General features: G+C 53.0%; 1 protein-coding gene across 2 annotated transcripts in view; it reads left to right on the top strand.

The window, feature by feature from the left end:
* Positions 1 to 12,387, top strand: part of GALNT17 (polypeptide N-acetylgalactosaminyltransferase 17) — a 99,193-nt gene that overhangs the window by 45,080 nt on the left and 41,726 nt on the right. For both annotated transcript variants that reach the window (XM_088066272.1, XM_005525885.3), the window contains exons 4-5: positions 4,654 to 4,828; positions 6,562 to 6,759. In XM_088066272.1, the coding sequence (XP_087922398.1) occupies positions 4,654 to 4,828; positions 6,562 to 6,759 (373 nt within the window). The remainder of the gene's footprint in view (positions 1 to 4,653; positions 4,829 to 6,561; positions 6,760 to 12,387) is intronic.

Below are 12,387 nucleotides of genomic sequence, written 5' to 3' on the forward strand. Positions count from 1 at the left end.
GGGCAGGTGATGGGCGGGTGCTGCTCACAGTGCCCAGGATTTGGAGGCCCTGAAAGACCAGAATGAGAGGCTCCTTCTCCAAATGTCATCCCATTAGTGGGGCAAAGAGAAGAACTCTGTGAAAGAGAAGCCACTGGTGGTGATGGCTGAGCTCCACTCGTGTCTGTGCACGAAGGGTGTGCTGTGAGCAGCCCCTTCCTCACCCAGGGTGACTGAGGTGGTGCCACCAGCTGGGAGGGTGAGTTAATAATGCCAGAGTTCTGCTGCTCAGGCTTTGCAGGCCTCATGAAAAATGGGATTTTTAAGGAGGTATTTGAAGGAAGATAATGAGGTCACTTGGCAGATGTTTATGAAGAGCTCCTCCCAAGCGTGTAATAATCTACTTTTCTCATGTAAGAGAAATGATACAAAGCAGAACGTGTCTCTGGGACCATGTGGTCCTTCTCAGCATCCTCGAGGAGTGCAGTGACAGCCAGGAATTATTAATGGCAGTAACGTTGTCACACAGTTCCCACTAATGGTAGGCAATAATTTTAGGGAGCAATAGCAGCATCGCAGAGTTGGTGCTTTGGATATCACAAACAAAGCCATCATAATAAATAGATTTGGCTTCTGCAGGAAAATAATTACAGGAAAATAGTTCCTCGTGAGCTCTCAGATTTAGAGACGAGTCCTGGAGGATCAAGCAGAGGTTGTGTGGGTGTGACTTTGGAGGCTGTGATTGAACAAGATGAGGAGTTCCTTCAGTCTCTTTGGGAGCAGCTGTGGGTGTGAGGGACAGTTCTGGTGGGGATGTGGCTGTAGCCCAGGAAAAGGCTCTGGGGGCTCAGCTGTGTACCCTGAGAGAAGGCTGACTGCAGGGAGCAGTGCCCAAGCCCAGAGCTGTCCCCTGGGTCACCAGAGCAGCTCTGGGGAAGGTGCTGAGGGCTCAGGACAGTCCCTGGCTGAGGTTTGTGTGGGTTCTGGCAAGGAGGAGGAGAAGGAACCACAGCAAATCTGGGTAAGTGAAGAACAAAGCACCAAATATTAAGAGAGATTTCCAAATCAAGTTTTAAGATTAGCCCCAGGGGGAGAGGCAAGAGCCACCTGCCCTGCTCACCTGGCTCTGTGCCCTGCAGGCAGAGCTGTGACCCAGGCTGGAGCAAAGCCTGCTGCTGGTGTGGGGTTTTCAGGCTGGAACAAAGAGCTCCTGAAGCCTCATTAGACACTCCCTGCTCTCAGCTTTGTTGTACAACAGCACGTCACAACACAAAAGTGAGCAGCGAGAGAATAAAGTTAATGAACGCCGGCATTCTGATGCTTTATGTCTGAGCTGTAAATAGATAAAAGATGCCAATGTATTGTAACGAGAAAAAAATCCCTCCTTGAAGGAGAAGGCTTGGGGAGCTGTAGCTTGAACCCCCTTCTCCCTTGAGCTGCACATTACACTTCATAAAGGCTCTTTTGGAGGCTGCTTTTGTTTGTGCTCGTGTCAGGGCTGTAATTCCAAAGGCAGTGTGCAGGTTGTGTTTGGGAGTGATAACGAGGTTCCTGGGCTGCTGGAGGATGCAGGAGGTGCCCCTGAGATGCTGTGTTATCTCACAGCTGCACACTTGGTCTGAGTCTCTTGCTTAATCATCACCTGATTTTTTTTTTTAAGTCGTTGTTGTTGTGTCTTTTAGCGTTTTTAATCTGGGATAACATCTCTTTGAAAAGCAAAGCTCTCGGAATGAAGGAAAGCCTTTGGATGAAAGGCTGTGTAAAGGAGACATGCCCAGGGTTGTGATTTGTCCCAGCGTTGCAGTTCCTGGGGATCCCTTCTTGCTTTGCTCATTCCAGCAGCAGCAGCAGTGCCCCGGCCCTCCCAGGAGCTGTCTGGGTGTCTGTGCTCAGGGGGAACTCAAGGAGCTGAGTCACATCCCAGCCTTTCCCAGGGCTGAATATTCCAGCCTGGGGATGGGTGTTTAACTGGGGCTGAGCTGTCCCACTGTGCTCAGCTGAGGATCTGGGGGCTCTGTGGAGAGGAGCAGCACGGGCTGGGTTTGCTTGGGGTGTGTGTGCAGGACAGGAGCTGGGATCTGTGATCCCTGTGGGGCTCTGCAGCTCAGGGGATTCTGTGATTCTCTCTGGTTTTGCTGAACCAAATGGCTTGGGCTGCATGCCCTGACTGGGACCAGCTTTCTCTGAGAGCTGATCCATCCCCCTCTCCCCATGGCACAGTCTCCTCTTGTCCAGCTGCAGGTAAAAAACTTCAGAGGCTCCCTGGCTCTGAGTCTCCCTGAAAAATGTTCACATTTATTTATTGCCTGTTGAAGGAGCTGCTCTAATGATTTCCTGCAGAAATCCCAGCCCTGGTGGCTTTGGAGTTTCAGGCAGGTGAGGATGTGGGACAGGGGTGGCTGGGGTCTCCCCTGGCACTGGAGCACTCCAGCCCTGATCCCTCCAGTGTTTCTGATAACCCCTGGAGGCTGTTCCCACCTAAGGAGTCTGGCAAACACCAGGATGTTTTCCTTAGGGGTGTGAAGGAGCTGTGCTCCTCTCCCTGGCCAGTGCTGCACAGGGAATTCCCTGCTCTTGGTCACTCCTTGAGCTTCTCTGGTCTCTGCTCCTTTCTCTGTGTGGCTACGGGAAGTTCCCACCCTTCCTTCTGGCCACAGGATCTGGAGAGGTTTGGGCAGGGTTTGGGGTGGGGAGGGAGCAGTGGATGTTTCATTTGGGCTGGTGTCTGTGCTGGGGTTGCTTTCCTTGGTTCCATTTCCCTGCAGAGAGCAGCAGCCCCGTGGGGACAGCCGTGTCCCCTGCCGTGCCAGGGAGCAGGGTCAGTGTGCTGCCACCTTCCACATCCCTGGAGCTGTTCCCCAGGGGCTGCTCTGGCCCCAGCGGGTGCCCAGGACACAGGAGAGGAGCAGAGGCTGCCTGGGCACGTCCCGAGGAGCTGCTGTCACAGCAGGGTGGGCACAGGGGGCTCTCGGGGCTGACCCTCTGTGACATTACAGCTCCTCTGTTCCACTGCAGCTTCCCTCTGATTTCAGCTGCTCAGACAATTCCCCAGGGGAGTTTTCATGTTTTCCTTCCGCTGAGATTCCACCTCCAATGTGAAAGTTGTTTTAATCACTCTGTGGTGCAGTGGTCTGCTGCATTAATGACTTACCTGCTGCCAAAGCCACGGGAGATACCAGTTCTGTGCTTGGGGGCTTCATCTGTCAAAAAAATCGGTGTCTTTGTCTCCTTAAAACCATTTGGGAGAGTTGTTGTCTCTATAAAATCCTGGTTTTGCTCTGAGTGGCTCAGCATGAAATGGAAGTTGCTGAGTTATGGATGTGTGTGATGCAGATGCTTTGAATTGAGGAAGGGGCTCATTTGCTTTATTCTTTTTATTCCTACTTCAGCATAAAAGAGAAAGGAGACTTTGGGGAAATGGAGATGTGAAGGGAAGCATCCCAGAAAGGCAGTGTGGAGAATTTGCTGTGCCTGGAAGGAGGCGTGGCAGGGAAGGGAACAGATAATCCTTTTCCTTTGAAGATTTCAGAGCAGATGAGACTTGCTGTTTACTCCTTTACTGTCCATTGTGTTCCCTTCGTGTGGGATCCCACCTGTGCCCGTGTGTCTCCAGGATTTTACCTGGGGATGATTAATGGTGACCCTTCTTTTCACTCTTTATTTTTTGTCCTGGGGAGAGAGAGAGAGCAGTGAAGGGCAGTAGAGTAGAATTCGAGGTCACGGATCACATCTTAATTTTGGGCTGTCCTGAAGCCCAAAGTCCTGAAGTGGGGATGAGGGACACTCTCAGGAGCTGCTTTCATGGTGCTGAGAGTTTGTGTTGGTGCCCAGTGGCTTTGCTGAGCTTTCAGAGCAGACCACAGGCACTGGGAGGACCGAGGTGTCTCTGGCAGAGATCTGGCACTTTTCCAAGGGCTGGAGCAGCACACTCGTGTTTTTCCTTTGTTGGAACCCTTCATCTGCTTCCACCTGCAAAGCCCTGTGTGTCTTTAGTGCTCAGATCTCGTGCTGTGGAGGATTTCTGTGCTGGGGCTGCAGGTCCCTGAGGGTCCCAGGCACTGCACACACTCAGGCCTGGACAACAGAGGGAAATGAGCTGCAGTGAGCACGAGACAAGTGCTGGGAGGATCTTCTGAGCAAAGCCAGAATCCCTTTCATCCCCTCAGAAAAGCAAGGGGAATTTCAGCTTTTCTGGGGGCAAAACAAGCAGCAAGTGCCAAGGCTGTAGTGGTGGGGCTGAGTGAAGATGGTGGTGAAGCTCAGACATGGTTTTGATGTAGTTTGAGTCACTTTGGGTGGGTTTTGCAGCATTTCTAGCAGTGCATTCAGCTCGAACCACCATCAGCAGCTGAGAGTGCTGCTGTTTGCCGTCCGTGGGTGATGCCTTTCTATCTTTGTGTTTCAGTTCCACTTCCTTTAGTGCAGAGGAGTGGAAGTGTCCCCTCCCTGCCCCTGGGCTCTGAGGTGGCCCCTGGGCTGCTCAGTGGTCCATCAGCAGCGTTCTGGGCCACCCTGACCCTCTCTGTGAGGGTTGTGCTCGCTCCTCGCTGTGCACATCAGCGTTGCTCCCCCAGCTGCTCGTGTCCCCCCCAGCAGAGCTCTGCAGACCCTGCCAGGGGTTTGTGCCAGGTGGGAGCCGTGTCCATGGCCCATGGTCTGTGTCCTTGTCCCCAGAGGAGCTGAAGGCGCCGCTGGAGGAGTACGTCAACAAGCGCTACCCGGGGCTGGTGAAGGTGGTGAGGAACCAGAAGAGGGAAGGGCTGATCCGGGCGCGCATCGAGGGCTGGAAAGCTGCCACGGGCCAGGTCACCGGCTTCTTCGATGCCCACGTGGAGTTCACTGCTGGCTGGTAGGTGCTCAACAGCCATCCTTCCACAGCCATGTGTCCCTGCACCATGACACACAGCTCCTCTGGCTGGCTAATCCTCCTCCAGGCTTCCTCCAGGCTTCCTCCGGGGTTCCTCCGGGGTTCCTCCAGGCTTCCTCCAGGCTTCCTCCGGGCTTCCTCCAGGCTTCCTCCAGGGTTCCTCCAGGGTTCCTCCGGGATTCCTCCAGGGTTCCTCCGGGATTCCTCCAGGGTTCCTCCGGGATTCCTCCGGGATTCCTCCAGGCTTCCTCCAGGCTTCCTCCAGGCTTCCTCCAGGGTTCCTCCAGGATTCCATGATGGGAACATACGAGGAAGATCTTCCCTTGCCCCTGTTCCTTGTAATCCTTCTCTATTCCTTCCCTTTGTGCTTGCACTTGCCCTGCTCCCTGTTTAGATTTTTCAGGATGATTTCCCATTCCCTTAGCCTTAAGTAATTCCTGCAAGTTTAAAAAAGCCCAGGCAGTAAGGGAATGAAGGAGAAAGTGTTTCCCACTTCTGTGCCCTTTGCTGGATCCCAGGAAGGCTCAGATGCTTTGGATTTATTTGTTTCCTCTGCTGCTGGGAGTAAGAGCAGAGGTGTGGAAGCAGCAAAAGGTGTTGCAGGAGGATTTTTTTCAGAGAGATTCAAAACATTTGCACTCAAGTGGCTCAAGTTTGAATTTATGTCATGACAGGAGCCTGAAAGGGATTTTTTTTTCCCTTTAACCAAGTGTAAAAAGTAAATGGTCCATGTTTAGAAAAGTGGAGGTGGAAGAAGCTAAACTTATGCTGAATTTTAACACAGTAACAGCCACAAAAAAAACCCCTATTTGCAGCTGTTACAGGCAGAGTTCTGCACAGCTAGTTAATGATTTTTAATGACAGCTGAAGGGGTGTTTTAGGTGCTGTTTGTGATGTTGGGATCTGTATTCCCAGCTGAACATTCCTCTGGTCACTGAATGCTCACACCTGACTCACTGAGGAGCTGCCATTGACTGAAGCTCGTTTTTTAGGGCTAGAGAGGAGGCATTTCTGCAGTCAGGGCTTTTCTCTCCCGGTGTTTCCCAGCTGCTGGAGGCACTGGGGGCACTGGCAGCACCAGCTCCCCCAAACTGCCCCTGCTGTGGACTGACCCCGGGGCACTCGGTGGCTCTGGAGCTGCAGAGCTGAGGCTGAGCACACCCCGGCCCTGAATATATCCCAGAGATGAAATATTTAGCTACAGAGTCATCAAACTGAATCCCAAGGGAAAAAAAAAACAAAAAAAAACCACCCTTCAAATAGTTGTGCTTTCAGGAATGTGCCCTGTTCTGCCCAGGGTTTTGGGATCTGGGGGAAGTCTGGTTCAAGTGTGATTGGAGCCAAGCACAGCAGTCCTGGCCTCGCTTTACAGAAGGGAAGGTTTCCAGCCAGGCTTCCCAGCCTGTGGACCAGGTTTTTGTCCAACTCAAGATGGACATGGACCCCTTGGAATGTGTCCAGAGGAGGAACACAGAGGGCTGGAGCACGGTGAGGACAGGCTGAGAGTCAGAGCTGGAGAGGAGAAGGCTCTGAGTGGATTCTGGTACCAAAGGGAGCCCCCAGGAGAGCTGGAGAGGGGCTTCAGCCGAGGGATGGAGAGACAGGACACAGGGAATGGCTCCCAGTGCCAGAGGGCAGGGCTGGGTGGGATCCAGGGAGGAATGAGTGGAAGCTGCAGGGAACTGAGCCTCTGATGCTGTGTCCCTTCTCCCCAGGGCAGAGCCGGTGCTGTCCCGGATCCAGGAGAACAGGAGGAGGGTGATCCTGCCCTCCATCGACAACATCAAGCAGGACAACTTCGAGGTGCAGCGCTACGAGAACTCGGCACACGGCTACAGCTGGGAGCTGTGGTGCATGTACATCAGCCCCCCCAAGGACTGGTGGGACGCTGGGGACCCCTCCCTGCCCATCAGGTACGGCCAGCACGGGACACTCGGTGACCAGGGGACACTCAGTGACCAGGGGACACTCAGTGACCAGGGGGACACTCAGTGACCAGGGCTGGGGACACTCAGTGACCAGGGGGACACTCGGTGACCAGGGGACACTCGGTGACCAGGGGGACACTCAGTGACCAGGGGGACACTCGGTGACCAGGGGACACTCGGTGACCAGGGGACACTCGGTGACCAGGGGGACACTCGGTGACCAGGGGACACTCGGTGACCAGGGGACACTCAGTGACCAGGGCTGGGGACACTCAGTGACCAGGGCTGGGGACACTCAGTGACCAGGGCAAGCTCTGCCTTTCCTGGAGCAGGGGAGATCCAGCCCTGGGTGGCACTTGTCACCAAAACATTTGCCTGCTTTGTGAAGGGGCTGTCTGGAGCCAGGAAAGTGATTTGGGGGCTCCGTGTGTGTTCCAGTGATTCCTGGATGAAAATAAATGCAGGTGGCATTTCCTTGCTTTTCCATGACGCTGCAAATGCCATCGTCATTCTGGGAACCGTGGGACACTTCTGAAAGGTTTCGTGGGTGTGATTGTCCTGCCCTGCTCTGGGGGCAGTTTGGGGCAGTGCAAGACACATCCAGAGTTACTGGAGACCATCCAAAGGATGGAGGGCCTGCAGGGGTGGGGTTGTTGGTGCTTCTCTGCGGGGCCAGGGGTTGGATCGATGATCCTGTGCGTCCCTTCCAGCTCAGCATATTCTGTGATTCCACAAAACCATCATTCTTGGCCAAATCAAAAGGGTGACTGCTTAAAGTTCAAACTGAAATCCTCCTTCAAGACCAGCCAAGCCCAGCTTCTCCCTCAAGGGCTTGAAAACTGGGCAGGGACATTGAGCCTCTGGTTCAGCCCTTCATGGGAACAGAGTTACAGGCGAGGGAGCAAATTCTCCTTGCTGAAGGGAGCTGTAGTTTATTGCTAGGAAATGTTTGTGTAATCCATTTTTATGAAGAAAACCACGCTGGCCATACTGGAAGCGTTTGCTTTTGTATCTTTAGAGCTTTGCATAAGAGAATTATTTTGATTAAAAAGGAAAAAAAAAACATTATGCTCCCGGTTGAAAAAATAAAAAATACTCGCACTGACAGAACTTTAATCTGAGCCCAAGTCACAAAACCAGCTTTTATTGATGTCAGAGTTGCTTTAGAAATGGAAAGAGTAAACAGGATTTGGCCTTTAATTTGTGAAGGGTTTTGATTTTTCAGAGGCATTAAAGAGACAGAAAAGATGGGTGTTGAATTATTTAACAATTTCTAGGAAAATTAAGCTTCAGAGAGCCTGTTTTCACTGCAATAATCTTATTAATGAAAACAAAACAATCCGGGGCAGCACCAATATCCAGAGCTCGTACCCTGCTGCCTGAATTGTTTGCGAGTGGTCCATGAAGTGATTTTGGAAGTGGAAGCCAAGCTGAGCCTTTTCTGTGGTCTGTTCACACTTCCCAGGAGAGAGCTGCCATTGATGGATTATCCAAACATATTTTCCCTCTAAATCCAAAGCAGAGGGGGAAAATATGCGAGGAGGAGTTGGGGGAATTTGGCTCTTTGAATTTATCTTTTCATTGGCAGGTGGCTTTTAAGTGATTTATTGGCCAAAACCAATCCATTTTCATTAGAAGGCGAGTGTTTAATGGCTTTGGGGTGGGGACTGCGAACAAAGGAGTGGCAGTGGAGCCGGTGGCGCTGGGTGACACAGCAGAGCAGTGTTCATCACACAGACTTTAGAGTGTTGGAGAGGCTGTGCTGAGGGCCAGCATTTCCTTTAACTCGCTGTCCTTTGCACTCAGCAGTGCATGAGCAGGCCTGGATTGAATGGAAGGAGAAATGGATCCTTGCTCTCAGCAGCTGGAGCTGGATGCTCTGGGAGCTGCCTCTGCCTTGGGAGGTTTTATCAATTCCCACTCCCTGCCCAGAGCCCTGGGCTCTGTCCTGGGGAGTCTGAACAGATCCCCTGAGCTTCCACCTTGTGCTGCTCTCCTGGTGCTCGTGGGGTGTGTGAGCAGGGCTGGCACAGCCACAGCACCTCCCTTCATCCCAGCTCTGCTTTCCTGCAGATGGAAACCTGGGGGAGAGCAGCTGGGATTGTCCTGCTGGTCCCAGCCCTGGGCTGAGCCCAGCGTGGGCAGCAGGAAAGGGATTGGGATTGTGCCCCTGTGCTCAGGTGAGACCCCACCTGCAGAGCTGCCCCAGCCCTGGGACAGCACCTGGAGCTGCTGGAGGAGCCCAGAGGAGGCACAGGGGGATCAGAGGGATGGAGCAGCTCTGCTGGGAGAGCTGGCAATGCTCACCTGGGGAGGAGAAGCAATCCCCACATCAACCTCATACAGCTCCTCCCGAGTCTCCCTCTCCTTCCCAGGGAACTGGGATGGCTCAGTGCATCTCCTGCTCCTTCTTGGTAAAGGAGAGGGATGGGAACACTTCCTGAGAGCCGTATCAGCCCTGGGTTCAGGCTCATCTCTGTGCTTCTGTTGACAGCTGTGTGGGTATCATCTCCAAGGCAGAAAACAAACAAACTCTGAGCTCTGAGTTGGGGATTTTCTCTCTGTCCGTAGGCAGCTGCACTTGTATGTGGGCAGTCGTGGCTTTGTCACTTTTCTGAGAGGGAACAAAATGAAAAATCTGAGTTTTTTTAAGATGACAAAGTCTGCTGAAGCTCTTTCCCCTTCCTCAGAGTGAATTTCAGGATCGAGGTCTGTCTAACCCACAAGATATTTTGTTTTCCTTCTGTTGCAAACCTCTCTGTCCATTGGTGAACAAATGTCTGGTGTGCAGTGGAATGTTCCTGCTGGAAGAAAACACGTGTGGAAGGAGAGAGAAGCACACAAGGTGCAGGGTTGAGGATGGGGAGCTGAGCTCTGGCTGAAAATAAAGTGGGAAGGAAGGGGAGGAGAGTTTCCAGTTCCTTTTGGAACAGGAGTGAGGAGATGGGAGAAGCAGATGGCTGCTTTGCTGGGTTGTTCCATCTCGTCTGGGGATGGGGACTCGCAGTTATTTCCAGGAAAAATCACTTTGGAATTCATGGGAACAGGGATCTCTACAGGATTAGCAGTTTTTGTGGGCTGTGGCCCCAGGCTGGTCCCTCCACATCTTCCATCCAAAGGGGCTCCCAACGCTGTCCAAGATTTCCAGGGGGACTTTGACACAAACCAAGGGCTGTGCAGCCCTGGCAGTGCTCAGGGCTCACAGCACAGCCACATTTTCCATTTTAGCAGGGAGGACACTGGAGTTGGAGTGCTTTTTGGCCAAGCTGGCCATAAATCAGCCCAAATTCCCCCTGTGTCTGCACAAGTGGCTTCGTTTCGGGAGAGATTTCTTCTCCTGCAGTCATTTCTTTTTCAGCTTTTGTGAAATAGGCTTTAGTATAGAAATAAATCATCAGAGCATTACTAAATTAAAAATAAGCATAGAAGCAGACAGAGCTGCCAAGCTAAGGTTAAACTTGGAGCAGGAGATCAGATTCTGGTTTCATCACTCTTTCCTCCCACTCTTTGCTTAATTTGGTACTTAAAAGAACCCAATAAGCATTGCAGAGCTGTGCACACCCAGCTGCTTTGGAGAGCAGTCTCCTGCTCCTCGTGTTCTTATTTTGGGTCACACACATCACTGCACTGATGTGCTGGAGCTGTACTTGGAGATGCTGCAGTTTATTGGGATGCAGAAGGGTTGTGCTTGCTTGGAGCAGAGATTAACATCAAGTGTTTACCTGCCCTCCCTGCGAGTTAAAAGGAGCATTTCCAGCTCACTGCAGGTCTTGGCTTGGCTTTGTTTGCTCTCAGACCTGACCCCAGCTCACTGCTGGAGAGTCTTGGAGCAGCAGCATCATCGGGAGGAGAAGTGGCCATCACTGACAGGCAGTGGAGCTTCCCAGATTGAGCAAGGGATGGAGGGGCTGGAGCTGCCAGGGACGGACAGAAATGTGCCCAGAGCAGGGCAGGGGCTGGCAGAGCTCTGCTGCCACTGCCAGGCCCTTTTGAACCCCTGAGCTGCCTCACTGCAGGGCTTGTGCCCCACCAGGCACTCTCAGCATCCCACAGCGCCTTCCTGGGCAGGGGAAGTTAAACTTGTCCATTTGAAGTGGGATTTATAAAACACAATGAATTTCACGAGGGCTGAGAGCTGCTCTGGGCTGGAGGATGAGGAGATGAGCTGTAATGGGAGGAGCTGGTGCTGTTCATGAGGACAAATCGGGGAGAGGAGTTCTCTCCTCTGCCTCTGAATTGCCCTGTCAAGGCCAGGACCAAACAGGCAGGATGTGAGTGCTGCTGCCCAAGATGCTTCTCTAATTAGAGCAGTCCCTGAACCTCACACAGACTTACAGTGTAGTATCAATTCAGGTTAAATTGGGAAACTGAGCAGAAAATTGCTGTCTGGTGTTTGGAGTGGTTTCTGCATCTTAACATTATCTGGTATCGTATCATTATGTACTGATGCAAAATGCCAACAAGTAATGGCAGAGCCCTGCAAGAAATGACACCAGGATTGGAGAGCAGGAAATAGTGAGAGAAATTTAATTTCTTATGCAGTTTCATGAAATAAAGTCAACTCAGGTACACACTTGTTCAGATTAAATATAATGATGTGTGTCTGCAGCCCGAGTCTGCTGGGAATGCACATCCAGAGGCTGGGGATGGAGAGGGGAGAGTTGCCATGGAAATCCAGCCAATGTCACACTTGCAGCATTGCAAATGGCTCGTCTGTCATGGCTCATTTTCCAGAAGAAGTGGGGAAAAGTGGGAATTAAGGGAAAACATCTTTAAATGTTTGCAGCAAGGCAGGGCTGGGCCTGTGCGGGGACAAACGTTGGGAGTGCTGAGGGTTTGTGGGGAGAAGGGAGCCCAGAGCACACCTTGGGCAGGGCTGGGCAACACCCCTGGGCTGCCTGATCCCCCTCCTCAGCACATCTGGAACACCCCTGGGCTGCCTGATCCCTTCCTCAGCACATCTGGAACACCCCTGGGCTGCCTGATCCCCCTCCTCAGCACATCTGGAACACCCCTGGGCTGCCTGATCCCTTCCTCAGCACAGCTGGAACACCCCTGGGCTGCCTGATCCCTTCCTCAGCACAGCTGGAACACCCCTGGGCTGCCTGATCCCCCTCCTCAGCACATCTGGAACACCCCTGGGCTGCCTGATCCCCCTCCTCAGCACAGCTGGAACACCCCTGGGCTGCCTGATCCCCCTCCTCAGCACAGCTGGAACACCCCTGGGCTGCCTGATCCCTTCCTCAGCACATCTGGAACACCCCTGGGCTGCCTGATCCCCCTCCTCAGCACATCTGGAACACCCCTGGGCTGCCTGATCCCTTCCTCAGCACAGCTGGAACACCCCTGGGCTGCCTGATCCCTTCCTCAGCACAGCTGGAACACCCCTGGGCTGCCTGATCCCCCTCCTCAGCACATCTGGAACACCCCTGGGCTGCCTGATCCCCCTCCTCAGCACAGCTGGAACACCCCTGGGCTGCCTGATCCCCCTCCTCAGCACATCTGGAACACCCCTGGGCTGGCTGGGCCCCCTCCTCAGCACATCTGGAACACCCCTGGGCTGGCTGGGCCCCCTCCCCTCAGGGGGCTGCACAGGGAAACAGTTTTCCCTCA

The sequence above is a fragment of the Pseudopodoces humilis genome, chromosome 23, assembly GCF_049639895.1.
Source record: "Pseudopodoces humilis isolate 2021_Gansu_Grassland_sample_001 chromosome 23, ASM4963989v1, whole genome shotgun sequence".
In the NCBI taxonomy this organism is placed as follows: Eukaryota; Metazoa; Chordata; class Aves; order Passeriformes; family Paridae; genus Pseudopodoces; species Pseudopodoces humilis.